Consider the following 27,901-nt stretch of genomic DNA (forward strand, 5'->3'; position numbering starts at 1 on the left):
ACGAAGTTTAGGCATACCCATGCACTACCTATCCATCATTCCCATGCTAGCTCAACTGCCCTGCTCGCACCTCCCGTAGACACTATAGCACCACAGTTCCATCTGGCAAATGCAGTTTGAGATCGCCCAGGTGGTCAAAATCCGGAGTCCCTCACGGCGTGCCTCATAATCATATTGCGGTTTCGGCATGTAAAGTCCCAGAACATTTCTTTACAGTGAAGCTGTGTATGGCTAGGATCTGGCGGATCATCTCCGGCGACATAGACCAACAATGTGGGCCGATCCTGGTGATAGAGCAGAAAGGGCCCAAGTGCAATGACACGTACCCCTGTGGACTACGGGTGATGTATATATATCGGTGCAACTCATCTTTGCTGTTAATCAATCGACTAGCTAACTAGCTCCAAAAAATTCACCCACGATTCCGATGCTCCCTAATGCGAAATTTGAGCGCAGGTCTGTACGCGTTTTCATTCTGCGATATATTGGCTGGCGCGGAAAATCAGTCTCGTGCGGCACGTTACAAACGGAGCGAAGTGCTAAGCGATGAACTCGCTAATCTGGAGATCGCGAGAGCCAACGCGTGGGTGACGCGTGGGCGCGATTCACATAAGCCGCCGCCGACAGACCCCCCAGGCAACGCGCGCTACTCTGGCACCACTGCGTAGCCATGGTCACCGCGCTGCTTCTCACGCTTTCGTCGCACCCTCCTCCGCTTTCCACCTCATGGTTCCGCTGCACCCTTCTCGGCGCTCTCCTCCACGCGCCTCTTCGCTCTCGCCGCTTTTTGTGACCTGAACGAGTGATGTGTCACATTCTACAATTCATCATTGCCACGGCAGTAGCAGCTCTGCTGGAGGCATTACACAATGCTCATGGAGTAGAACACCCATATGTTCACAGTTTCCTCACCCACAGTGCGAAGGGCTCCCTTGCCTTAAGTCAGTTATGAAAAAGTGTGGCACACTTGATATCATTTTTATGATGAACTAACAAAGATGTTGACAGTTTGAATTTACTTTCAGAAGTATGTAAAACACGAGTAAAATAGAGACATCACTCGATAAGACTCTACATATGATATCGTACAGGGCTTGTCACCACCTAGGCACCGGTCAGGTCGCAAGGCAGGTGCCTAGATGGTGGAGAAAGAACTGTGTGCAGCGGACCATTAAATTGTGACACCATAATCTAGGTGCGAACGTACAAGGTTTTTGTACAAGTTTAACACTTCCCGTAACTTCCCCATATGGTGTGCGATAAAATTTTCAGCATGTTTATCGTCTTTAAACATTTAGCTTTAAGATACTTTATGCGGGGAATGAAAGTCGGCTTAACCCAGAATGATGCTGAGCCTAGAACACGTGAGCTTGTATTTGTATTTAATTTAAAGCCATTTTCAGTGGCCCAGTTACGCACTTTGTCCAGGCTACTTGAACTTCTCGCTCGCACACTGCAAGGTTACAGAAATTGCAACCTATCTCTACATTTTCGACACACGAAATAAAATATGGCTTAAAGTAATGATGTTCAGAGTGAATTTATCTTAATTCACCTCAACAATAAAGAGTGTACTGCTGAGCACGCCTCCCTGAGGTGCACCAGTTACCCTGCATAAATGGATGCTACAGTGCAGTGCCTATTTTGACCCAGAAAGTGTGACTGCGCAAGTAGCTTTCTACAACGTTTAGCATTCCTGCGGATGCCCATTGCCAACAGGTCTCGCAGGATCACGTAGCACCACATTGTGTCGTGCACCTTTTCCATATTGAGAAATACGGATAAGAATTATTTTTGGCGACTGTTTGTGGCATTTTCGCTACCATAATAGATCCCTTGAGCCACACGCAAGCAAAACTTTGCATGGCCCACCAGATTTTACATTTACCGTAAAAACCGGACTATAGGTCGAACCGGAATATAGGTCGACCCCCCCCCAACTAACCAATTCTAAAAATGAAAAAAAGGAAAAAAAAATCTTTTTCAATGGCAAAAGTACCGAAAGACACCCTTACCTTTAAACAAATGCGACTCAGCCGGTTGCACAATGGTAACAGTATTTATTTAAATGCTGCTCCGTGCCGTGATGATAAGGTGCTGACAAACACGTGGGTCGATGGTCGCACGATACGAAGCCCACGGCAACCTGGCGGGCTGCCGTGGGCTTCCACGTACTCAATCGCCATTTTCTTGAAGGCGACGGTAATTTGCCGTCGCCTTCCGCTTATTTTGAAACAAAATGTGAAAAAGCAGTCTGAATGCGATGGCGAAGGCGGCTGTTTACTTCATCTGCCCATCGTTGCAAGACTTCCGTAGTTTTTACGCCAATGTCCGGTATATAAGACGAAGGTCGACTTTTCGCAATGGTTTTTTGAAAAAAAGTTCGACCTATACACCGGTTTTTACGGTACTTTGTTATATGCGATAATTCGTTATATCGGTGTTCACCTTTCAGTCGGTGCGAATTCGTTGTAACAAGTTTCGGCTGTACTACCTGCATCCCACGCTAAACTATGCAGCATCTTGCATAACTACTTCCCAATCAGTGCGAAATACCATAATTTATGTGCTGGCCCACAGGTCGCAACTCTCGCACAGCTTGGCAAAAGAAAGTACAAAAAGTACAAGATCCATCCCGAAAGTTTTAATGAACAATGGTAGACAGGAGCAGAATCACTCATACAGGGCAGACCAAGAACCCTCAATCTCACTAGAGACGCAATTTGTAGCCGGCCACTCCAGACGGCCACTCCAGACGGCCACCAGTGCACGGTGGGGGTTTTTTTTTTTTTGCTTGTTTAAGACCTCCATTTAAAACTTGCAACACACTCTCGGGAAAAAAAAATGCCTATAACAGGGAACAGACTGGTACAGAGGGTGCTTAGATGACGAGTTGAACACTTTGTACACATGGAAATGCACCGTGGTTGGACTGGAACACGAGCGAGAGAAGAAATGCGTTTCAATGAGAGAGACGACAAGCACAGACCGGGGGGGAGGAGAGGTGTAGGCAGAGGGAGGGAGAGGGGGGCTATAAGGGTTTGGGTGTGTAGGGAGTACAAGTGTGATGTGACGATAAAAACTACTTTCACTTTCAAAGAGTCCGATAAATACAACTACTATGTTCCCACACAGGCGATGGCTTCTTCGCCAGGATTTGCACCATCGCTGGGGGTGGTTGATTCCATCCTCGCAGCAGTTTGCGATGGAGTGTGTGATTAAAAGAAAAAAAAAAAAGTCTGTTCGCGTCCCCTCCTCCTTCCATGAAATGTGAGATGGAAGGCGCATTCCCCTGCAAAAGAAGTGAAAAAAAAAAAAAATACCTTTAGCAGATCAACGCAAACTAATTGATATGCACATCAAGAATAGGCATAAGCTTGCCACTAATGTCTAAAGGTCAACAAGAATTTCTGAATACAAACTTCAGCTGATTTTGCAGCCTTCACTCAAGCTTGCTCAAGTCTGCAGAAGTTTGCATACAGACCACTACAGACACTGAAATGGCACAACTGAACCTTCCGCTGCACCTTAACGCTCTGCCAAGGATTAGTGTAAACTAGTAAATCACTGGCTTTAATGAAGAATTTATTCTAAACTCTCCAAGGGATTGACTAGTAGTAGTATAGAAGTTTCTTATATCAAGGTTTAACTGTACCAATGCTGTCTACACGCTACAGTAGGTTAGTTATGCCCGTTCTTGCGTTTACCTTCTGCTGCTTTCGCTACCGAGTTTCCTACAAATATTTCTAGAGCTTGAAGACACATATCTCTAAACTAGTGTCACCCTCAGAATTTGTTCCAAGTGGACACGTCATGCAAACTCACCGCCTATAATTCGTAAATTGCACTATGTGCCAAAAAGTGATTACTAATTAGCAAAGCCTTGCTAATTAGTAGATTATGCATTTCAATTCTTCTGTGAATGATGTTTAAGTTTGAAGACCAGAATATTGCTGTTACTTTTGGTGGTCTTAAAAAAACAGCCAGTAAATACTGACTATACTTTGCTAAATTTACCTATATCATACTCCATAAACTTTACTACACTTGGTGTACTACACTTATCCCCGTATCCAGAAATGCATTTCAACTGGAAGCTTAGGCTATACTTGATATAAATGACGCCTCTCATGAACGCACCAAAGGAAACGCAATGAGCGCACCTTGGGCGCGCTCACATCAAGTGTCATTTAGATCAAGTCGAGCATGGGCTTCAAGTAACGATGCATTTCTGAACACGGGGGGTTACTTTGCTTACAAACATAACCTCCAGCAACACGAAGAGAGGGGTGTTGCCGAATATTCATTCTCCCAAAGTAGAGGGGACAAAAAAAAAATAAAGACGTTTGGAACAACAAAGCAATGAAATAAGCTAAGCATAGTCACCGCACACTCACCTCCGGTTCAAGGCTTTGCATCTTTATCTGACGTTGAGGTGTCCATCTTTTTGTCATCCTTATCTGCAAAGCGATAAATGAACAGGCACCATCAACAATGCGATATTTGAGCTAGCTGTACAATCAATTCATTCTACTGGTATTAAAAAATGGCATGGAAACTTGAGAAGTAGCTAAAGACCACGCAATGAAGCGATGGAACGAAGAATGATAAGGTGTAACGTTAAGAGACAGGAAGACAGCACCGGGCCAACAATGGTTGAGTTTAAGAAGAAAGAGTTGGGTAGACAATGTAATGCGTAGCGCATATAACCAATAATCTACAGTCGACTTCCGTTAATTTGACCCTGACGAGACCAACGAAATTGATCGAATTAACCGGCGGGTCGAATTAAGCAAGATGCCGAAAAAAAAAAAAAAGACGCCACAACACACTGCTGATTTATTTGGCAGTACCATCGCCGACCAATTTTCCGGACTTCGTGGGGACCGAAAAATAGTCCGAAAAATTTCGTTCACCCTACAAAATAAAATTTATTGGGCTTAGAGTGGCATAAAAAAATTTTTAATAATGCCCTTCCTGATACTACGCTTGGAGGCGATCAGATTTGCTTGGATTTGCACAAGACTGACGTCGTCTCCGCACACATTCGACAAGAACGTCACGGCGTTGGCGCCATGGAGGTCGAAGAAACGAGCCCCGCTGTTTAGCACGTGGCCTCCGCGATCATCTCCAGCCGTCCCATTCGGCACGTAGCCCAGCGGAGAAGTTTAATCTTGCTAACTCCGTAACGGATCAGCAACGGCGCGCTGTCTGAGCTGATCGCGGAGGCTGCGCGCCGTTGCTGAGCCGTTACAAAGTTAGCAAGATTATACGACAGTGGGGTCGTCCCCGCTGCGCTATGCGCCGAATGGGACGACCGGAGCTGATCGTGGAGGCCACGCTTCGCACTACTTCGTTCGCAAAGGCACAGGATGTGGCGCCGATCACGCACGTCTCCGAGGCACACACACCACGTGCAAAATAGCAAACAAACTTTGAAAAAAAAAAAAAAAAGTCATAAAAACGAATTTCGCAAAGTGATTATGACATAGTGGCGACCAAAAAAAGAAAGAAAAGAAGTGTCGTCCCCCGAGGGGGAGATCAGCTAAGAAAGAGTGGAAATGGCCTCCGAGACGAGAGAATTACGCGCTGCATGCGTGTCCCAATCTTGGAGGCCATAGAGCGAGCCACTGGAAGCCAAGCCTGGGCAAGTCGGCGAAAATACAACATGGCGGCCTCCAAGAACGGGTAGCGTGGCTCGGAACGCGCGATATAGTCAGAAAAATCGGTCGCGAAAATGCATTAGCTCTATGGGAACCCCGACAGTGCATTTATGAAGTCCGGAATATCCAACAAGTCTGAAAAATCAATCGGCGACTGTATTTGCTCAATTTCTAGCGCACCCCAGAATGAAACGCACGTCCACTTTCTACGTGCCCAATGTATAAAACTGACGTAGAAATGGCATTAAAGCTCCTAAAAAAAGTTTAAATCGAATGCATACCCAATTTTTCAGCAAGAAAAATGGGCAAGGGTCATGTGTTGCACACTGGCAGCTGGTTTCCTAAAGTCAGCTTCGCGACACAGTTTTTTTTAGTCAGCTTAGCCGCAATACATCCTTGTTATGCGGCAAAGCATGCGAATGCCATAAAGGCAGTTTTAGGTGGGTATTTGATTGCTAAATTCAGGCAATTTTCGGCTCAATCTTCACGAAAAAAGAAAAAGATGCAGGTTAGAATCGTGTAAATACCATAATCAAATATTGTGAACTACACTTATTGCTTGAAAATAGGTGCTTCCGACGGGAGATGACACGCATTCAATGCACTCACTGTCCCTTAAGCTCCACCACTAAAGGGGCCGCTATTAGGGTCACCATAGGTGTCAGGCACGTGCACGCGGCTAGTCAAGTTCAGTATTTGGCGAAGGCCAATTTTAGGATCGAAATAACGAAACTTTGGACCCATGGAAATGCATGGGCGCCGGCCGGGACCTTCGGTCGGCAGCAAATCAACCGAAAAATCAAATTAACGGAAGTCTACTGTATTTTAGTTACAGAGTTGGGTGCCAAGAGAAAGGAAACACAGTCGAGGATGGCAGAGAATTAAGTGCTGTGATGAACCGGGAAAATTTGCAAGCACAACTTGGAATCAGCTAACGCAAGGCATGAACATAAAATAGATTATGATGATGACGACGACAATATTTACCATCAACGTCTTTCTTCAGTGCCTGTGGTCCGTCTCCACCAGCAGGCATAGCCACCTTGACGTCCACGGCAGGTGACGTCCGAGCTTCGTCGTCACCACCCGTGGGCGAAGGGGCTACCGCGGCTCCAACCCCGGGTGTTGCGGCCGCGTTGGCCCCAGGAGTCGCAGCACCGGCCGACCCAGGCGCCGGACCCTTGCGGTGCTTCTTGGGTCGGTGCGAGCGGTTGTCGCGGCGACCGTCGCCCTCATCCTCCGAGTCTGAGAACTCCTCGTCGCAAGCGACACGCTTCTCCGACGCCCGGATGCTGATGCGCTCGTCTGAGTTAACCTTGTCCTCGTCCTCGCTCTCCTGGTCCATGGCGTCCTCGGGGATGGCTGCACGTTGGAAAACACGTGTGGTGCATTTTAGTGTGCGCCACAACTGAAGAGCCGCAATGAAGGCTTAGTGATTACTGTAGACATTTCAGTCTACAGTAATCACTGTAGACTAGAATTCAGCCAATTTTAATGCGAATAGCATTCTTGGCACTGTGAGACTACTTTTCGTTCCGTGTGTCCAATTGTTTTCGCGAGGCACCCAGAACTAGAAGTGCCAGTGTTCTGCAAAGCTTTGCGTTAACATTTAAGTTTCGAAGAAAGTTTGGATAAAGGACCCATAAACACGAACGAGCGATTTAGTCCGGCAAATTGAACTTTGGGGCCTAAATTCGTCGGAAAAACCGGTCGCAAAATTGCATTAGCTCTATGGGAACCCTGACGGTGCATTTATGAAGTCCGGAATATCCATCAAGTCCGAAAAATCCGTCAGCTACTGTAATGGAGGCGCTCGGTGTCGCGCGCCTATTTTTCAACTTCGAGGAGGGTGAAGATGAAGCTCTGTGCCACTTTCGCGCTTTGGAATACAAACTGATGACTATTGCTTTCAGAAAAGCAGCAAAGAATGATCACAGATTATTTTGGTCAATAAATATTGTGAGTTACAAGTGCTTTCTAGCAACCCGGTCTCAATTCTGGCTGTTTTTCAATGACTTTTGTTAGTTCGAATTTGGTTTAATTCGAACTCCTTAAGCGTCCCAGTGAAATTGAAATGAACAAGCTTTTACTGTATTACTAAACCCCGTTATCACCTGGTGAATTATTTACACGACTCATCTTGGCAGACTGTTATTGCCTAAGCAGCTCTCGTGCCAAAAAATGTCAACTATTACTACCGCAATTACTACCACTAGACTACAACAACCATTACTATCACTACATCTACTGCTTGTACTGTCATCTTGTATATAAAGTTTGTATTAGTGCTGTTTACCCACCCTGCAACGGCCTGGTGACCAACAGTCTTGTACACAAATATATATATAAAATTTAATTATCATAACAATTGCACACGCACAGCCAGTTGCTGTACAAATAAGGAGTTAGCACTCATTAAAATGGTGGAAGTTAAAATTACGAATCTGCCAACTCACGTTGCATCTGGACACCAGGTGCGTGTGGAAGCATGCGGAGGTTCTCGAAAAGCCGTGTCCTGAAACAGAAGATAAGGACATAGTTTGTAGCAGTTATATAACAAGCAAGGCTTGGGGCTCTGGGTATGCAAGGACACTTGGGTATGCTATTTCTAAAATTTCCGAATGTCAGCAGTACTTCAATGATATGGTAGTGCAGACTTACAGCTACATATTATAAAAAAGTTGCAGATTAGTAACAGTACCAGATACAGTCGACGTCCGATTTCCCGGACCCTCAAGGGACCGCGAAAACGTCCGGAAAATCGGGCAGTCCGGAAAAACGAATGCACGTGAAAACGCACCTTTTTGGTAGGTATTTTTCGCTGACGGAGAGGGTCACGGCCGGAGTACAAGATTCTCATTGCTATTCAGCCAATGCATCGTTTAGGTGGCTCTGAAAAGAGCCGTTAAAAAAAAAAAAATACGACGTGGCCGGCGCTACCTCATAGGTCAGCACTTGGGCGCAAAGAAGTCGCTTATTTTCTTTTGCACGGTCCGCTTGCCCGCGATCATGTCTGCCTCAATTTCAGTCAACGTCATGTTGCCGCTGTACACCGATGACAGTGTCATCAGTGCTCGCGTCAACTCCGAGCTCGTTGGCTGTGTAGGAGCTGGCTCTTCGTTCTCGGTGTCGGAGTCGTCGGAATCCTCCGTAACTTGACGAATGATTTCGTCACCGGTCAACTCCGCACATAGCTCGAGGTCTTTGTCAGCGTCGGCAAAGCCCTCAAAGGTTATCCCGGCTGGAATCGACACGCCGGCAGCGCGCAGATCGTCGAAGGCAACGTCCGCGGATGGCAGTTCGTCACTTCGTCAGTTCGTCCACGGAGGGCAGTTCGCGGATGGCAGTTCGTTCGAAGGCGCGGACGAAGACGAAGGAGCAGTCGGTGCCATCGCTGTAAACGGCGAATTCGCTCGACGAAAAGCGCAGCACGAAACAGCTAGGAACTCGGTGGATGCTGAAGGTCGGGAAACGTGATCACTGAAGATAGCGCGCAGCAGCAAACGATCAACCGCAGACACGACCGCAGAGCTGGCAGAGCTGACAAAACAACACGCGAACGAACACAGTGAGGTTTGGCTTGGCTAAGCTACGGCTGGCAACTGATTGACATGTGCGGTTTCGAGGTTACGGCAGCCGCGGCGCGGTGCGGCGGTGCTGCTGGCCACACCTGCGATGCGAGTATGGTGGGTTCGAGGATATGAAAACAGCCAAAATGGCGGCGTCGGTGGTGGCTTTCGGTCGGCGGTTAACAGTAAAAAGTCCGGGAAATCGGATGGCGAAAGCTATAAGCGTCCGGAATTTCAGACTTTTTAATACATTGACTCTATGGGGAACTTGACGGTGCCACAGATGAGTCCGGGAAATCAGGCATGTCCGGAATTTCGGGCGTTCGGGAAATCGGACGTCGACTGTATACTAAATTCTGAAGTGCACCTTTTCTGTTGAAGTCATTAAAATACGACATTCATGTTGAAAAGGGGAAAACTGTCATCTGCCCAGCTAGCCTCCCAGACATTCACGTTAGAATCGAGTACAAAACAAAACCTGCAACAGATGGTACAGTGAAACCTCGTTACTACGAAACACCACATTAATGAACTTCACAGATTAACGAAGTTTTCATAAATCCCCTGCTGACTGCTTACAGTTTCATTGTAAAAATATTTCAGCACTACAAGCTTCAGAATAACGATCATTACTCAGTTTCCGTATCATGTTACCGATGCCTCAGTACTACAAATGAATACAGTGGAATCTCGATGATACGATCACGGCTAATACGAATTTCCGGATGATACAAATTTTTCCGCGGTCCAGGCCGAGCCCCATAACCTTGCAACGTGCTAGAAAACGGTTGTTACGAATCGATTTTCGACCCGCATCAGTTGATACGAACTCCGCCCCACCGATGGCTGCGAAAGAGAACAGCGTACAGTCACGCGCTTTCCCCCTTGCTCTTTTGGTGCGGAGGCGTGGACACGGTGCCGGACAGCGCGGAGGCCGCGACTGGGCGCGAAGAGTTTGAAGCGGCGGCACTTTTGTTGCTTTTCTCCTTTTCCACATGCCATCAGACGGAGTGGCTGCCGTGCTTCAGGCCGCATTCTTTGTGTTTTTGCCATTTTTACTAGCCGCAGCGAGCTATGTCTACCGAGATACGATCTCGGCTGATTCGCGCGGCCGTACGCCAAGGTGGGGGGGGGGGGCCTCCTTCGGCGCGTCTTCCGTCGGCTGCGTTATCGGTGCCGATGGCACAGGGCGATTGTCGGTTTCGCTGCTGGAGTCACACGGTACACGATAGCGCGGCACATAATCCACCGTGCAAGGTTGCGCTTGTTCAGTCGGGTGCTGCTCCGCTTCACCCGCTAATCGCCATATTTTTCTTGCCGTAGGAGGCTTGCGCTTCCGTATTCCGAAGGCGTGCTTCGTCCAAAGTTTATTCGCCAACGAGCGACGATCCATCACTAACCTGGGAGCTCTCAGTAATCCGAATTCTGTGTGTCAAGTGAAGACGCCGGCGTGGTTTACGAAGCAGACAACTGCGGTTGCCATCTTGCCCCTGCCACAGCAGCAACCAATGGAGAGACGCCTTTCAGCACGGCAGCCAATCGGAGGCCCGCTTTCATCGGAGGGCCCGTGTGACTACCTATCACAGACCCGCGCTTCTTTTGTGTTTGTGCGTTTGTTACAAGATGGCGACGACAGAAGAATTGAGAAGTGGAACTACAGTGCCTAGAATATACTTCTAGGCACAGTAGCGGAACGGCGGAACTTCAAGCTTTCGAACGATACCAAGATGGCGGCGCTCGGTGGCGGAAAGTACGATATGGCTCCGTGAACTGCGGTGATTTTGCACGATTTAAAGCTGATTTCTCGCTCTGCGCACTGATGATTAAACTTTTTCGGGCACTTTTAGTGCGTTTTCAGCCAAACCATTTTGATACAACGCAGATTAGGCGTTGCAGATACCCAAACGCATCGTTTTCAAAAATCGATTTTTCTTGCGATTTTCGCGATCTGATCGCCGCGCCCCCCCTTAATTTAGATAGATTTAATTGTGTTTCGATGATACGAATTTCGGTTAAGACCCAGTGAGATTCGTATCATCGAGATTCCACTGTATTCCAATAGTTGGGGATTCTTAGATTTCCGTGTATCATTGACGGCAGCTTGGAACAGTAGGCTAGCAGACGACAAGGTGCATAAAGCGGACGGTAAGGCACATGGGTAGGGAAAACGCGAGACTGCGCGCGCCGGAGGAAAAAAACCCCGGAGGGGACCCTTCTTGGTTTGTTTTTTCCTATTGCGGGAGAAAGCAGACACGGCGCAGGAGGAAAATAACGCCAAGAAGGGGACCTTCCTCTTTTTTTTAAATTACAGAGGCAATGACGCATCAGGTTTTGAAAGCGCAAGATCCGGAGGTGCGTCTCTTCGTTTTTTTCTGCAACTGCACCAGCTAAGCTCGCCGAGAAATGTAACATCCATGCTCACGAGGATGCCACACGGTCGGTGGGTTATTGAACTTCCCGGATGGTGTCATTTACACACGCTTGCACTTTGGAATAGCTCAGGTGTCTGCCTTGACCGAGACAGTTGCAGTGTCCATGGCAAAGAATGTGAAAAACAAACAAGAAGAAACATTGCACTTTGAAAGGCAACACGGAGCTTCCTCTGTCGTTTGTTTTCTCGGCGTCAGCGTCTCTTCTGCGAGCGCAACTCTTACTATACAGTGCTTCGGTGGTGTGTGGCAGCGGAATCTATGGAAAACAACAACAGAGCGGGCAGGGAGCCAACAGCAACGTTTCCATGGATAACACATATGGCGACAACTTATAAACTGATGGGTGGAATGGATAAGCTTGGGGCTTTCACTATAATGACCTTTCACAATAACAACGAACAATTTGCCACGGTCCCCTGAAGTTTGCTATATCGAGATTTCACTGCCTTCGGGATCAGCCCACATTCTCTGTTAGGTGATGGATACTTCCAAAGTGGGTGAAGTCCACCTGCAACGCCATTGCAGTGACAAGTTACTTCAAAAGCGCTATCAGCGAGGTCCATCATACCTGATCTTTTCAAGGTACTCTGGTGTGTTCTGATTGGCCATGTTGGAAGGACTGATGTGCAGCTTGAAGTCTGGCCCGAAGTACTCGAAGTAGTCATTGTATGGAAGCTCTGCAAAATGACAGCACAAGAGCAGGGAGCACACTTGAATAACCTATCAGTGACAATGTGAAGACTGGAACTTCACAAGTCAAGCAGGAAGAAATGGTGAGAACACAGGACTGGATTCACTCCAGTGCTGTGAACCCACAGTACCAGTAAAGTATTCTTCTTTTTTTTTTTCGCGTCACACAACTTCTGTGGGAAAGCTTGGTATGCCACCCAAAGTAGCCATGCCACGGCACAGTGTTGTTTAGACAGCTACTTAGCCATCGGCTGGAGGAGGCTACCACCTGGCATGCATACTTACAGCCATGCAACGCTTCCTACTGCGTTGTTGCAGGCAACAGCTTAAAAAGCAGTGCGTTAAGTGAAAACCACAAAGTGCACATCTTTCGAAAACTGATAAAAGCCCACCTAAATGATATTTCAGCCCAATTACTAATTTCAATACCGATGCAGTAGTTAGAAAGGATATTAATGAAACACACAAACTTAGTCATCTTGGTTTGAAACCAATAGATGGCTAGACTTGTTTTTCTTCCTTATGTTGGTGCAGGTTTGGGGCACGGTAGCTAGCCATATTGCTAGCTACCATGCTTCAAACCTGTAGGTGCGTAAAGAAGTGCTGTCCTATTTAGACGAACAAAAGAGTCTGAAAGACCCTGTGGACCTCATGGCCTGGTACTGTCTCTGAATAAAATGGTTGCGCGTTATTTTAAGAAGTACTTAATCTCAAACACGGAAGATGACTGTCAAGCAATAACTTTCGGAGATACAGTAGAAGCCCGCTGATAACGTTTTTCAGGGGACCGCAAAAAAAATGTAAGAGCCGGGAAATGCAAGAGCCGAGAAACAGGCAAAATTGAGAAATGAGAGTAGCGGTGAACTGCACACAATTTTATTTTAATTCTTACGTTTGAAAAAAAGTCGCAGTTTCACCCAAAAGCTGAAGCAATGATTGAGATAGCAAATTAGTAGACAGCTATACAAAGTAAGGATAGTAGTTTTATCGTCCTCATAACCTGGTAACCATTCGCTTATTAGCTATATTAACAAGCATGGTGTCAACGCACACAGGCAAACATGAACACATCACACTCGATGAGCATGGACACTTGCTGTGAAAACGCTGGCATGAGGAAGCGCGGCACCAGCAGCGACCGAAGTGACCTTCGTGCTGTTGTATTATCGCTTCAACGCAAACTCAGCGCCAAGAACACACAGATGCACAAAGCTACGAGCCGCCAACGCACCTACACTACTTAGAATCTGCCCCCAACGCTGACCGCTTTCAAGATACGACCCGCGCACGGTACACAGTTGATGCCTGAGTGTGTCGCCCACTCCCCTGCCCACTCCCCTTCAGTGCCTCGAGTACCGACAGAAGGCGCACTTCCTCCCTGCTTTCCTTTTTTGTGCGCGCAAGATTTAGCCGCTGTAGTCGGCTCCCCTTGCATGCTTTCTCTCGCACATACAACATACCACGCTGGCGTTATGGCCTTTGAACTTTAAACCAATTTTAGGGCCCCAATGCATCATAGACGCCATGTTTAGATAGCAAATAAGGATCTCAAAGGCCATGCTTTTGCTGGCGGAAACCGAAAATACGTCATAGTTGTGACCACCAGCTCTTTGGGCTGCCAATTCCATCATCAAGCCACCAAGCCAAGTGACAATGAAAAGTCAACACGGCTACTCACATGATGTGGGAACCGTCCCACAGTTCCGACACAACAGCGGGGTTACCAATGCATTGGGTCCTATGGGAGCTATGCTGGGACCGGCCGAAAACGACGTAACAGCCAGCAAAACGCAGCAGCCGGGAACGTAACAGCGGAGTTATACTGTAGTTTCGCATTCGTGAGACTCGGCTCGTCCCGGCACCGAATCCCTCAGAGTGTACACCCGACAGCACTCCTGACACTAATAGTGAGCTTAGCACAGCACCAGAAACACTTGTCGAGGATGCTTTCGGCGCAGAGTTCCATGAAATTTCGCAAAAGCGATCCCCCAATAACACCGTCCCAAAAAAAGTTGTCTCTTCCTCAGACAACGATAAGTGAATTGAACTCGTTCCCGAATTGCGATTCCTTGAATAAAGCTACCATTTCTTTTTCTGTAAACTCGCATTACATTTGCGGTTTTATTTTTTATATTTCGCGTGACTGAAAAGTCAACCCTCACGTTGCAATCACAGTCGCATTACATTCGAGTAAATACGGCAATATAGCTTAACTTATTTTTAGTTCGAAGGACTAGCAGCAGGACCACCACGGTGCACAACGGACACCCACCATTGGCAATGTCGACGCCCAGTGCGACGGCCGTCTCGTAGGTCCAGCAGCGTGCCACGTTGCGGATGGTGTATCCGCCTCCCCCCAGTTGAAGAAGGGGCAGGTTGTAACGGCGCACGAATTCGGCGCACTTGCCGTGGCCTTTCAGGGTTAGGTTGAAGCAGCCGAGTCGGTCACCAGACAGGGAGTCGGCGCCACACTGGAGCACCACCGCGCTTGGCTGGTACATCTCCATCACCTTTGAGATGAGCTGCAAAATGGCACCGCAACAGGAAAAAATAAAATAAACAAAATAGAAAATAGGCAGAATTCAGCAAGTCATTATCACCGTCACTTAGTGACCTTTTATATATGTAAAGTGCTGTGGCCGCAACACAGCGGCTTTGTCCACAAAAATCTGCCAGCACTGCTTTCACTTTCACTTTATTACCTATATTACCTAATCCCACCGAATGCTCAATGCACTCTGTTTTTGGCAGCAACCTCTAGTGGTCACTTACCATTTTTTTTATTTGAGGGGATTTACTACACATTAAAAAGCATTTCTTTATGGACATAGAATAAAGACTTGACGTCCCGTTTGGTGCAGGTACTGCAACAATAGGTTTGCAAATTCGTTGGCCGTTATTTGATGATATAGCCCCCTGGAACACTCTGCCCGAGTCTGGCCATTCTGAACTTACTGGCTGGAAGATGCTCTCGTACGACTCGTCGTCAATGCCGTCCCTGAGGGGAAAGTTGACGGCATAGTACTTGCCCTTGCCTGCTCCAATGTCCTGGGCAAAAGAGAAGGCGGCGGTCAGTGCTGCAACAATCGCTTACAGAGCTAATCGTGAGTGGGCCATGGTCATTACCAGTGCATTGCTTGACTTTCGATTATAGGGGATGCTGCAGTTAGAACTATTTTAACTTTTATGCAACCACAGTCAAACACTGATACAAAGAACACGCATAAAATGAATTGTTGGATATAGGCAATTAAATCTGAAACGTTTCTTGCCAACAGGGGAGTGTAAAAGCTGTTTCGGCCATGAACGAACTGACCTCATCTAGCCCTTTTGGAGTTTTAAAGAAAACGCACAACTTGAGAAGCTTGTTGCAGGGATACCTACCCTGAGATCACCCGTGCCGGGAAAGTACTCCCCATACTTGTGGAAGGAGCATGTCATGACTCGGTCTGTTGTGTAGAAGGCCTCTTCGACGCCATCACCATGGTGGATGTCCACATCTATGTACAGCACCCTCTGGTGGTACCTGCGGATTTGAAGAAACGTTAGACACAGACCGAGGTGACCATCTCCAAACACAGCAAGTTGATTTGGCTGCTTTGCAAGTTGGCCCATCTGGCTTTGTGCACCGTCGTGAATCAGCTGTTTCAAAAATGTCAAGGTGCTGGGCCGACCCTCACTGGCATCATAACTTTGTGATGCTGCATGTGTTAATCTGTTTTTATTTTAATTTTTTGTTCTGATGCTGGGGAGTCTTATAACAGCTTCTAGAGTGCTCAGAAGGCATGCCCTCAAATAAAGCTCTTTAATTACAATGCACTGTGCTCTGTTTTTTACCAAGTAAAGATTTTCTGGCCCCCATCTTGAATTTTCGGGGCAATACCAAACGAGAGTGCCTTCCCCAGCATTCCCCATATTATTACCAAGTAAGTGGGGAGGGAGGGCGCTTGCTCATTTTACACTAACTATTGTGAGCTTGAAGTGCACACGAACATATCATTTTCTTCCTTAGCCTTTGAAGCTTTCGGTAAATTTCAGGTTTTCGACACACCTGCACTGTGACAAAATGATGGCGTTCGTGTTATGATATCCACTCGTTCCACTCTTGCAACGACTGTGCTTGTACAGTGTTGTGAGCTGCACTGTGAAAGAGACATCATACCTTAATTGTTAGAGACAAACTGTGATTTTCACAACCACCAGCCTTTGTACGGGCCACCAAACTAAGCACTCAGGTGTGTTTACGCTACCATATGAAACCATTGACCATGCTTCTCAGGCAGCCAAGATTGCAGTGAAGTGGCGACCTGGGCTCGACACACCCAGCAGAACGAGAAGCATAAATGCCTAGGCCAAACAGGGAGACATGTCAATGAAAGGCTTGAAGAGCCCCTTCATGCATGCCAGCGATCCATGCCACACACTGCACAAGATGTGCCTGCGAGCCACAATTCAGCAATACAAAAATCATAACACGGACAACAGATCAAATTGAGCAGGAGACAGTTGAAGTGTTTGAAATGTATCAAACTGATAGGTGTGCAAACGCACCATCCGTATAGTGAAACGTTCTGTGCATTCCAATAATTCTGTATAATTCTTATGGAAATCTTACAAATCTATATATATTCTGTAAGAATTATACGGAACCATACGTAATTAGTGGATTGGCATATGGAACATTTCAATAAGGATCAATCTTACAGAAAAAAAAAAAGTTACCTGATCCCCACGTTGAGCCTGAAATGGGAGACTGCAAACTCTCATGAATAAATATTTGATATGTTCCCTGTTATGACAAAAAAGAAAATGCAGAGGGTAGAAATAAACAGCTGTTAGCTGTTCCACCCGTCTTTTTTGACATCCACTAGTTATGTGTGCCCGTGTCCCTCAGTGCCATAAGCGTTTTGCCAGAGAGCAAAAAGTGAGTGCATTTTTCAGCTGGATTCGAACAGGGTCAGAAGGTGTTGGCTTAGCGGACAGACAAATAACAAGAGGCAGTTTGACAAGGGGCTGATGAACCAAGCCACTCACTTGAGCAGCTCGAGGATGGCCAAGACAATGTCGTTGACGTAGCAGAAGCCAGACGCTTCCGACTTTTTGGCGTGATGGAGGCCACCGGCCCAGTTGATCGCAATGTCTGTCGCTTGTTTGTTCAGTTTCACTGCACCAGCTGCCGAGAAAAAGACGGGGCAAGGAAAAGGCCTTGTAAAGAAACTAAATCACTAGAAGCTCCCTCTATGTAAAGCCAACTGTCTTGCATCTTTCATCTTATACTTGTTTCATATTGTCAAGCTGTAGGGATAGCGAAGAAGCAGGAGACACTACTAACGATTGTAGTGAATACAGTGGCTGACCAATTGTTTGGACGCGCTCAATTATTAGGGCCGCTCTGCAGCACCGCCACTGGACCTACAGGCTTAATGTACAAAGACGACTGCAATTTCAGATACCTTACAGGCGGGCCACACGATAATTCGAACTCCAACTGCGTGGCTTGTCCAAATAAGTGGTACTTTTACTTCTGCGATATTTTGCTTGACTAGCATCACACACGCTGACAAGGAACAGTGTTCTTGGCACTGTGATAAGATAGTGTGCTTGGCACTGTGCCAACAGTGATGTTGCTCGTAGAAGCTGATGCATCGTGCGCTAGTCGTGCAATTGAAAGTAACCCAGAAAGAGGCCATCCAAGAATATGGCACACCGGCAACTTGTACAATAAAATCACTTGTTTTCAAGCAAATCTAATATTTTGGCCTCCCAATTATTCGAACTTTTCGGTGGTCCCCGTTGAGTCCGAATTATCGATCAGCGACTGTTATCCTTTCGAGCCCAAACAAAATGATAAAAATAATAGAGAGAATAAGAAGAAAAGAAAGGAAAGAAGGAAGTAATAATCAGAACAGGACAATGAGTTTTTAAATGAAACAGCCAAAATCACACAACGATCTTGCAAGCCCCAACTTACCTACGGAACCACCTGTGGAGAGCTGGCAGAATTCATACAGGCCGTCGAACACAGGACAGTCCTCACCAACATTGACTGCAAGCGAGAGCAAGAGAAGTACAAAGTTATGAGACAATCTGCAATCGAAATGGAGACTGAAAGATGAGTTTGACAAGGAAACTGAATAAAGATTGTTATTCTGAAAATTTCGGTATTCTGAAGTTCGTAGTGCAGAAATTTTTTACACTGAAGCTATAAGCAGTCACCAGGAGATTTCTGAAAAGTTTGTTATTGTGGTGTTTATAGTAACGAGGGTTCATTGTATCGTCTACCGCGGCTCGAAAAGCAGTTGGCAACATTCAATATTTAGCATGTTGTAAGCTTGCGGACCTGGGCCAGGACTTCTGAAAAATTCGTATAAGTTGTGATCACATCACTGAGATTTTACTGTAGTAAGCACTGCCTCCACTTGATTCTTATTTGATTCCCCACCACCTTGGCTGCAATCGAATACAGTATCCGCTGGAATTTTTGGACACCAAAAATTCGAACTTGATGGATATTCCGGACTTCATATATGCACCGTCAGGGTTCCCATAGAGCTAATGCATTCTCGCAACTGATTTTTCGAACAAACTTAGGCCTCAAAGTTCGATTTTCTGGACTAAATCGCTCATTACGAGCCATGCAACCCGATCTTGGAGGCCGCCATGCTAAATTTCCCGCTGGCTTGGTTTCCAGTGGCCCGCTATCAATAAAGAGTGCGCGCCATATTTCTGTCTCTGGGGCCATGCCCGCTCTTCCTCGGCTGACAAAATGCTCCAGGGAATGCCACTTTTCTTTTTTTCGGTAGGCACTATAGTCATAATCACAATGCAGAATATGTATTTTTTTTTTCAACGTTTCAGTTCCTATGTTGCACATAGCGTGACCACTGAGCAGTTGTGTCTTGGAGACGTCGCATCTTTGTGTGCGTTTGTGTGGCTTCGCATTTGTGTGATCGGCGCCACCTCCTGTCCCTTCGCAAGAACCAAGTGGTGCGAACAAACGTGGCTCCTTTGTTTGATCTCCAATGCGAACTCTGTTTGCGGAGATTGACAACTCGCTGACGCCCTTGTCGACTGTATAGAGAGACGACGTCAGTCTTACGCAAATTCAAGCAAATCTGATCGCCTCTAAGCGTAGTATGAGGCAGCGCATTATTAGAGATTTTTTTTAAGCTGTTCTAAGCCTAATAAATTTTTTTTGGGGCTGAACGAGTTTTTCAGACTGTTTAGATTTTTCGGTCCCTGCGAGGTCCGGAAGACTGGCTGGCTACTGTAGTGGGAAAATGCTTCTGTACTTATACTTGGGGGCCCATAAAACCAATGGCAGCTTGTATGTGCCATGTTTACAAAGGAAAAGTATAACTCAACTGACCGTTGCATATCCCTTTAAATATGTATATGTGTCTATTTCTTGATCCTGCAACAACAAAATTCTCATGACAACGAAATATTGTCGTATCGCCGGCGGACGCCCATAGGATTCAATGAATTTCATATCTCTCGACCACAAATTGTTGCTGCACATCAACAAAATTTGCTGGAATGTTACCTCGTATAAGACCTACCATAAAATTCCGAGCAAGCGCCCCCCCCCCCCCCCCCTCAAGCAAGTCGAAATAACCGGCTAAGTTAGGGGGGGGCGCCAAAATTCAAGATGTCGTCGCCAAACAGCACCAAAATTCAAGATGGCGACGACAAAACTTTCCCACCAAAAAAAAAAAAGCGCAGTGGGAATGGCATTAAAATTTTATTGAACATGAACTTTATTAAGCCAAACATTTGTTAGTGGTGTTTATCGCTCTCAAAACCATCGAAATAACTCCAGAAAGAGCGCATCGACGCTGCACCGGCGCATCGCCGCGAATGGCGACACGAACATTGGTTATGCAGCTTCTATTCCAGGCAAAATTATGTCCGCTACAGTAAAGTGACGCGCAATGTTCACTTTATTAAAAACCATGTCCACAGTGAAACGTTTAGCACTAATGAAAGTTCCGATACAAGTCAAGCTCAGCTGCGGTGCATAGCTACCGACAGCGAACCGCGGCTCGGCCATGCTCGCATCGCAGCTGGTGGCGCCGCAAATATCAGCATGTTTTCTTCATCGTGTGAAATTATTGCGAGGAGTGGGTAAAGCAGCAATGACGGTAACAATACATTGCTGCTTGGGAGTGTCAGCGGTTCGTTCTGAAGCGCCGTCTGCTACAGATTCGAAGTGAACTGGAAAAGGCCTAGCGACGATATCGGTGGCCAGTGATAAGCAGCGGTGAAGCTGCCGGCGACGCCAGAGCGTAGCCGCGACCACTCCTCTGTCGCCGAGTGGTCACGTTGCTGTGCCACAGGGAAATCCTCTGTGCCTTGTGAGAAACAGATCTCGCCGTCGGTCCGTGAACTACAGACCGCCAGCCGCAGTACGCCCCGATGCGCACGTGTGCCCACTGGGGCGCCCGGGTGCTACCATGATTCGATGAAATGGCTCATCGGGGCACCTCGATGTTCACCGGTGCGATTTGCCGAATTTGCCATTATTTTCGTGGACTGGAAGTGGCAGGCCAATGTTGGTGCGGAGCGGGAGGGGCGCTTTCCCGGAACGGCGCGGAAATTTGAAATTAGCAGTGAAGTTAAGGGGGGAGATTGATCAGAATTTTACGGTACTTGCATAGAGGTAGCAGACTTCAAAAAGTGCTAAAATGTCTTCCCTTTGCACTTAAAACTGTGTAAAATACACCACAATTACAGTCGAACCCGTCAACATCGAATTACCCCGTATATCGAACAATTTCTGAACACCGTAATGTTACAATGAGAATATATAGCAAAATGCATGGTTACATCGAACAAAAATAGGAGCCGCTCTCGATATGTCGACCTTCAAGCAGCGCAAAACTGCCCCAGAAGTCGGCTTTACCCCTTCGAAAATTGGTTCGACCACTCTTTTTCTCTCTCTTACACACACAGTCAGGTGCGCCTGCATGAGAACGGCTCAACTGCCGATTGCAGTTGCAAGATCGTGTGCGTTGTCATGTCCTTGGTACGCAGTGCTCGTTCTCTCTGTAAGAGATTACATTTACGTTGCTCAACATCCCAAAGCAACACACAAGCTATGAAAGATGTCGCAATGGAAGGCTCCGTTTCAATTTTGAGGGCCTTTGGTTTTTGTGTTCTGCCCCCATTGAAACGCGGCCGCCGGGAACCCAACCCACCTCGCACTCAGCAGCGGGCCACTGAGCCTACACAGCGGATAATAATGCTTCCTCAATGTAAGCACGGAAGGTTAAAAAAATTAATATTTTCAGACAAGAGTAAGACACTAAAGGGTAAACAAACAATGAAGACACAGTGTAAGACAAGGCACTTGCATCTCTGCATCTGTTTGTTGTACTCGGACATGTTGTCGGGCCGGATGCTACGCAGGAAGCGAATGTAGTCATCACTGTGGTACTTGGTCATCTCCTCCTGTGTTGCCTTGTGTGGCCGCTGTACGAGTGAGATAAGAAGGCAGAAGATTAGCCCCGTCCAAAACGGAACAGTTCATCCCAACGCTTTCAACACGGAGGCAATGACTCCTCCACCCAAAATACAAAATTAGCAAAAAGGCACGCCGATGACGGATAGCACAAGAAATCAGACGTATGTATGCACGCATACGTATCTGCACACACACACACACACAGTGAATTACGCATCCATCGTTGTATGCATGATTCTTGCACACATCTGAATTCAGTGACAATGCACTAGCTCCAAGGGTTCGTAGACATATAACCTGCGGCAAGAGCAACTTTTACTTTCTTCATTTTTAGAATTCTATGCAATAGCAAGCAGTTCATATTGTAATGTAGTACGTGCTACTGACAAACCAATAAAAAACATTAGAATACACCAGACAAAGGAGCACGAACTACCAACTGTATTTGTTCATTGAACCATTGCCCTTTATGTGGGCTACGTCAAGAAAAGGCGTAAAAACGGCTAAATTACATTGTCTAAAACTGAAAAGGCATACACACACATGAAAGAAAGAGCACGAGAGAAGGAAAAAAAACAGGTTTCTTTGTTGGTTTGTGCTACTGTTTTTGATAACCTAATCTAGCCGTTTTTACATCGCCTCTTGACGGTAGCCCACATCCTCCCGAGACCTCCTGTAGTGCATATTGCAGCGATGTTCCAATTAACCTTCTTTCATCTAGGTCTCTCCAATTACAGTGACAACCCAAGTTCACATGCACCAATCTACACTCAGGTGACGGACCGAGAATGCAGTACAAGCTCACCCAAGGAACACCCCCCCTACTTGCATGCTCTCTGTGGCTCCATGTTCCAAAACACATTTACTGAGGGTTACCAATGTTCAAACAAGCCTACCTCCACAATAACATCACGGAATCGAGCAAACGTAATAGGCTGACACATCCAAACAAAATGCTCTTTGAATTGGACAGTGGTACATTTGCCGTTGTATTCCTAGGCTGTCAACTACTTAGTTCAAGTTAAGGACTTCACACTACAGCGATGCAAATGCCAGATGATGGAACACATCTGGCGCACCACCCAGCTAAAGAAAAAAAAAGACAGAGACTTAATGGTACACCCGCTTACATAGATTTCCATCTTTCGGTAGAGCCCATAATTGAGGATCAGATTATGTGTCATCCGCATGCGATGGGGCTTCATGGGATGTCCTTGGCCGTAATAGTAGTTTCCAATGTCCCCTGCAGTTATGAAAAGAGAACACAGCGTCAGTGCACCTTTCTAGCAAGATGTGCTTCCGCATTAAAACTCGCTCACACACTGACCACAAAGCGTGAAACCTCGTGTGCATTGAGTTGCTGTCACAATATATCCCTTCCCGTTAGCGAACATACTACACATCTTTTCAAACATAACATGCAACACTACAAAGGCTAGAGAGACTTCTCACACTTCTCGTATCTGCAACTAAACAAAGTAGCGCGTCGCACATGAAAGAAAGCGATGGATATGTGCCGTGTAATTCAGGGTAACATTCAGTGTCATACCTTTGTCGTAAAGTATGACACATTTATTACACAGAAAGCGTCGCATATCCGAACACATTTACCACGAAACTGGCGGATTCCCACATTTATGCTACCAGAGGAAAGTGCATCACATAGAAAGTACTCAGATGGAGAAATAATGTCAGATCGCGTATTATATCGCGAGAATAAATGTCCTGACTGCGTATTATTATAGCGATCTGACATAACCTTGCACCCGTGAGTTGTAGCTGTAATATATAAAGTTATTATTCCGAAGAAAGTGTCATAGATCAGAACACTGCACTGCAAACGCAAGGAGTGAGACTTCTACTGACTGCACTATTTGCGTTCTGTGCTAGGTATGAAAGGAATACTGACCTGAATTTTTTTTTAATCGTCCCTTTATTACATTAAATGAAAGTTTAAACACTAAAAGAAAAGTAAATTCTGCCGTTTGACTATATTATTATGAGGCACGCTGTAGTAGGGGACTCCTGATTAAAATGTTGATCAGCTGGGGTTTTTTTAATTTGCACCTAAATCCAAGCACACAAGCGTTTTTGCATTTCCCCCACATCGAAATGCAGCCGTCGCCGCCGGGTTAGAACCCCCGACCTCGGCAGCACAATGCCATAGCCACTGGCTTGTAGCGTTGGGTAAGGTCCAAAACCCACTGAACCCAAGAAAATATACAGGCAAGCATCAAAGCATGACATTTCATTTAACTACAACACTTGTTTCTACGACATTCCCATGATTTTTGGACATGTACATGTCACGCTATCTTCACGCGGCGGTCACATGCCCCGCTGTCGCTGAATCGGGGACAAAAGAAAATCATATTTCATGCACGATAAAAAAATTAATGCACCAAATAAGGCTGACGGTTACATACTGGAGACCCACTGGTCTATGAGAGAGCCCATCAGACAATATCGCAGGATCTGTTTCAGAATATTGAAACGTCGTGGAAACGCATGTGCTTCGTGGCATGCTACTGGAATTTCAGCAGAATGTCGGAATGGATCTCCAGTATGTGTAACCGCGAGTCATCCTTGATAGCTAATTTTGTCCGTGAAATACGATTTCTTTTGTGTGTTCCCCATTCAGTTATGGCGGGGCATGCGGCCGCTGCCGAAGGATGGTGCAACGTGTACATGTCCTGAAATCCTGGCCACGACTGGTTTCATGCCGTCGTAATACATTGGCTCACTACATTTCTGTGATTGCCATGACTGCCACACGCAAGATCCACCAGAACGTGCGCAGTAATAATGCTCATTTTGTCCCCGAGTAACATCATCATACCTAGGCTGCAGATCAGAAAATTGTGCATGATGTTACATCATCTGTGAGACCAGGTCAGCGCATTTGAAGAACTTGAGCATGAAATTAAAATGTCTCATAGGTGCTTCCCAACATTCACACTTGCCAAGCATCATCCCCTTACTTGCGACAAATGCGTGAGAGAGTTTTTCGAACTTCGGTATGTGTCGGTACACCTCTAAATGACAGGGCAACAAAGTTACTTTTAAAGGACAGAAAAATTAATTAATAAGCAAGGCAATCAAGGTGATATATATATTGTGAGCGCTAACTGTGCAGTTCATCACCGTCTTCATGTGTATATACCCATCCTCATAATCATCATCATTTTGTCGGGTTGGTGTTCGTGGGCTGTCTCGCGCTGTGTGACAATACAAGAGTTCTGCCTTCGTCTAAGGCGTCGTCTCACAATATATATATATATATATATATATATGAAGTGAGGTTCTGCCGGGATCCGGTAGTTGAACAGGAACTTGTAGGTTGAGGACGTACATACGAAAAAACGATACTTTATTTCCAACGTTTCGGCCGGGTTCAGCCTTTATATATATATATACAGGGCGTTTCAGCAAACACTTTCAAAATTTATTTAAGGTTGCCTGTGGCAGATAGCCCGATTCTATTTAATGAGCTGGTCTACTCGGAGAGGCAGACATTACTTGCACAAGAAATTGAAATGCATAATTGAATAATTAACAAAAATTCACTAAAATCCTGATGTCCCATATTGCAATCTACAAATTGTAGCCGTGGAGTTCGCGGATCCACTTGGAACGAATTCTCGGGATGAAACCAGTTTCGAGATATTAATTCCCGAACTTTGCGGAGAAATGCATTGGCGTTCCAGTTAATTTTGTGCTTCAATGCATAAAGCGACTTTATGTTAAGATACTAACTGGAACGCCAATGCATTTCTCCGCAAAGTTCAGGAATTAATATCTGGAAACTGGTTTCATCCCGAGAATTCGTTCCAAGTGGATCTGCCTTGCGAACTCCGCGGCTACAATTTGTAAATTGCAATATGGGACATCAGGTCATTAGTTAAAAACTTAATTAGTAAATTTTTGTTCATTAGTCAATTATGCAATTCAATTTCTTGTGCAAGTAATGAGAAAATTGTAGAGCAACATGAAAACCTCCCGATGCAGCTTTCTGTTGCTCAATACGTGCTACATAAATGTGTTTTCCCGAGCGTGAAAGAAGCCCGCGAATACATGCAAAGTGCCTAAAACGACCAGTCGCGCAGCACTTCTGCATGTATTCGAGGGCTCCTTTCACACTCGGAAAAACACATTTATGTAGCCCGTATTGAGCAACAGAAAGCTGTATCGGGAGGTTTTCATGTTGCTCTACAATTTTCTCATTGACACTTTGACAATTAGGACAGTACTTCTCGAGTTAGATAATTAATTACAATTACCTAATTAAATCTCAGTAACGAAAAAATTACTGGCGGCTACTCCACTGCACTGGAAACAATACGCACTAGGTTTGCTTCGCGTAACGCCGTTCCTCTTTTTTAAATCGTGCTGCGTGATAGCTGGGAAACCCTGTATCACACACATCACATTAGTTCCTATCTTGCCAGTTAAATGGCCAAATTGAGTGCTAGCCGCACTTTTTCACTACTCGAATGAAAAAAATGATGGATTGACACTTCACAGAATTGCATCATCTTACAGCTTTCGCGAGCTGTCAGTAACCGCGGGCGGTGAAAAGAAGAGAAAAAGAGAGAATAATAATGATTTTAAAAAAATAGAGAGCAAGTTCGAACCAGCACGGTACACTTTTCTACTGGGCTCGATCCCCTCACTTCGCAATACTACCAGTCTTTTTTTTTTTTTTTTTTTTTTTTAATTCCCCGTAGCAGTTTTGCAATTAAACGGGTCGGCGCGCCATTGATAGCAGAATATAAGTGAATTTTCGGTTAGAAATATCTCCGGTAGAAAACATCTGCGGCGTTTTCCTTCAACTTCAGTATAAAAACTTCCTTCGCGTCGTAACCGCGCGGAAACTCCATTCATAATGCGCTAATAAAATTCGCGCAAGGGGGGCTGTCCGAATATTGCACCGGTGCGAACTATTCGTGAATGCAGCAAGCTTTAAATCTGACGCGAGTTCTAAAAAACTTTGCGCATTAATATCGCAGTTGGATGCTGCTTTACAGTCCTGTATCGGGGTACGAACCAAGAAAAAGAAAAGACACGGCACTTACGAACACCAATCGACCGCGCTGAAATAAGGCGTCGAATACAGTTTCGAACTAGTTTCGAATTTAGGCGAGTGAGAACCGAACCGCGCAGCTGCTTTTGAAGCAAAACGCAACACTAGTAATTGCAGCATTCCAAGTAGAAATAGTGCCAGAGCTGCAAATTATAAACAATGCGTGCAACAATTTGTAAACCTAACACAAGCTAGGAATGTCTAATCACCCTAGTCGAACTTAGGCGAACGCTAATGTCGAACTGGCGAATACACATTTTCGAACCTTCACCGCACAAGCACAATTTTTTTCGACCGGCTCGGCGTTTTTGCAACCGCCGACCTCGTCATTGGCTAAGTCACGCAACGCATAGGACATAACATTCTATTTGTAAAGCTACAGAGTGAGTTTTCCTGTAACGCACGCGCGATACTTTCAAATTCGTCATCGCGAACAAAGCGAAATGTTTTGTCAAAGCCGCCGATGCTTGTTGAAGCAAATTTCAGCCGGGTCGCGCGACAGCAGTAGTTTACAGCAATTAATAACATCGCACGTACGTAAAACACACTGCTACGCCTCTTCGCGACACCGAGAAGTTTAACTATTAACAAAAATTAACTAAACTTACCATCGTAATAGTAACAAACCCGCTTTTTTGAGTGCATCGTGGCGGCCATATTTGTTAGAGGTCACGTGTTGATTAGCGTTGTTACGGAATCTAGCCACCGTAGCGTTGTTACAAAAGCGGGGCAATTTTTAATCTAAAAGTAGTTTTTGTAAAGTGAACTTTCTAATTATCTTTAAGAGCACGTTAGAGAACATAAAAATATATAACTATGTATATTGCGACGCCCTACAAAATGTTTTCAAATTACTATTAAGGCACAGATGGCGCTAAAGTACTAACAATACTAATGTGGCGCCAGCTTGTGGGGCGTGTTAAAAGAGGCACACATAAAACTGTATAACAACTAATACGTCATTATTAATAACTATAGTTTATTTCGTACGAAATGAA

General features: G+C 45.8%; 1 protein-coding gene across 1 annotated transcript; it reads right to left on the reverse strand.

The window, feature by feature from the left end:
• Nucleotides 1–2,629: 2,629 nt before the first annotated feature.
• Nucleotides 2,630–27,596, reverse strand: LOC119432012 (histone deacetylase 1). Its single transcript, XM_049657160.1, has 13 exons — nt 27,512–27,596; nt 22,951–23,063; nt 21,711–21,828; nt 18,326–18,400; nt 17,389–17,527; nt 15,739–15,880; nt 15,310–15,402; nt 14,627–14,876; nt 12,233–12,341; nt 8,120–8,178; nt 6,651–7,025; nt 4,398–4,460; nt 2,630–3,292 (listed from the first exon to the last, which is right to left on the reverse strand). The coding sequence occupies exons 1-12, from the start codon at nt 27,558–27,560 to the stop codon at nt 4,405–4,407; spliced, it is 1,578 nt and encodes a 525-aa protein (XP_049513117.1). The 5' UTR covers nt 27,561–27,596; the 3' UTR covers nt 2,630–3,292; nt 4,398–4,404.
• Between the last annotated feature and the right edge of the window lie 305 nt (nt 27,597–27,901).

This window comes from Dermacentor silvarum, chromosome 10, assembly GCF_013339745.2.
Source record: "Dermacentor silvarum isolate Dsil-2018 chromosome 10, BIME_Dsil_1.4, whole genome shotgun sequence".
NCBI lineage: Eukaryota > Metazoa > Arthropoda > Arachnida > Ixodida > Ixodidae > Dermacentor > Dermacentor silvarum.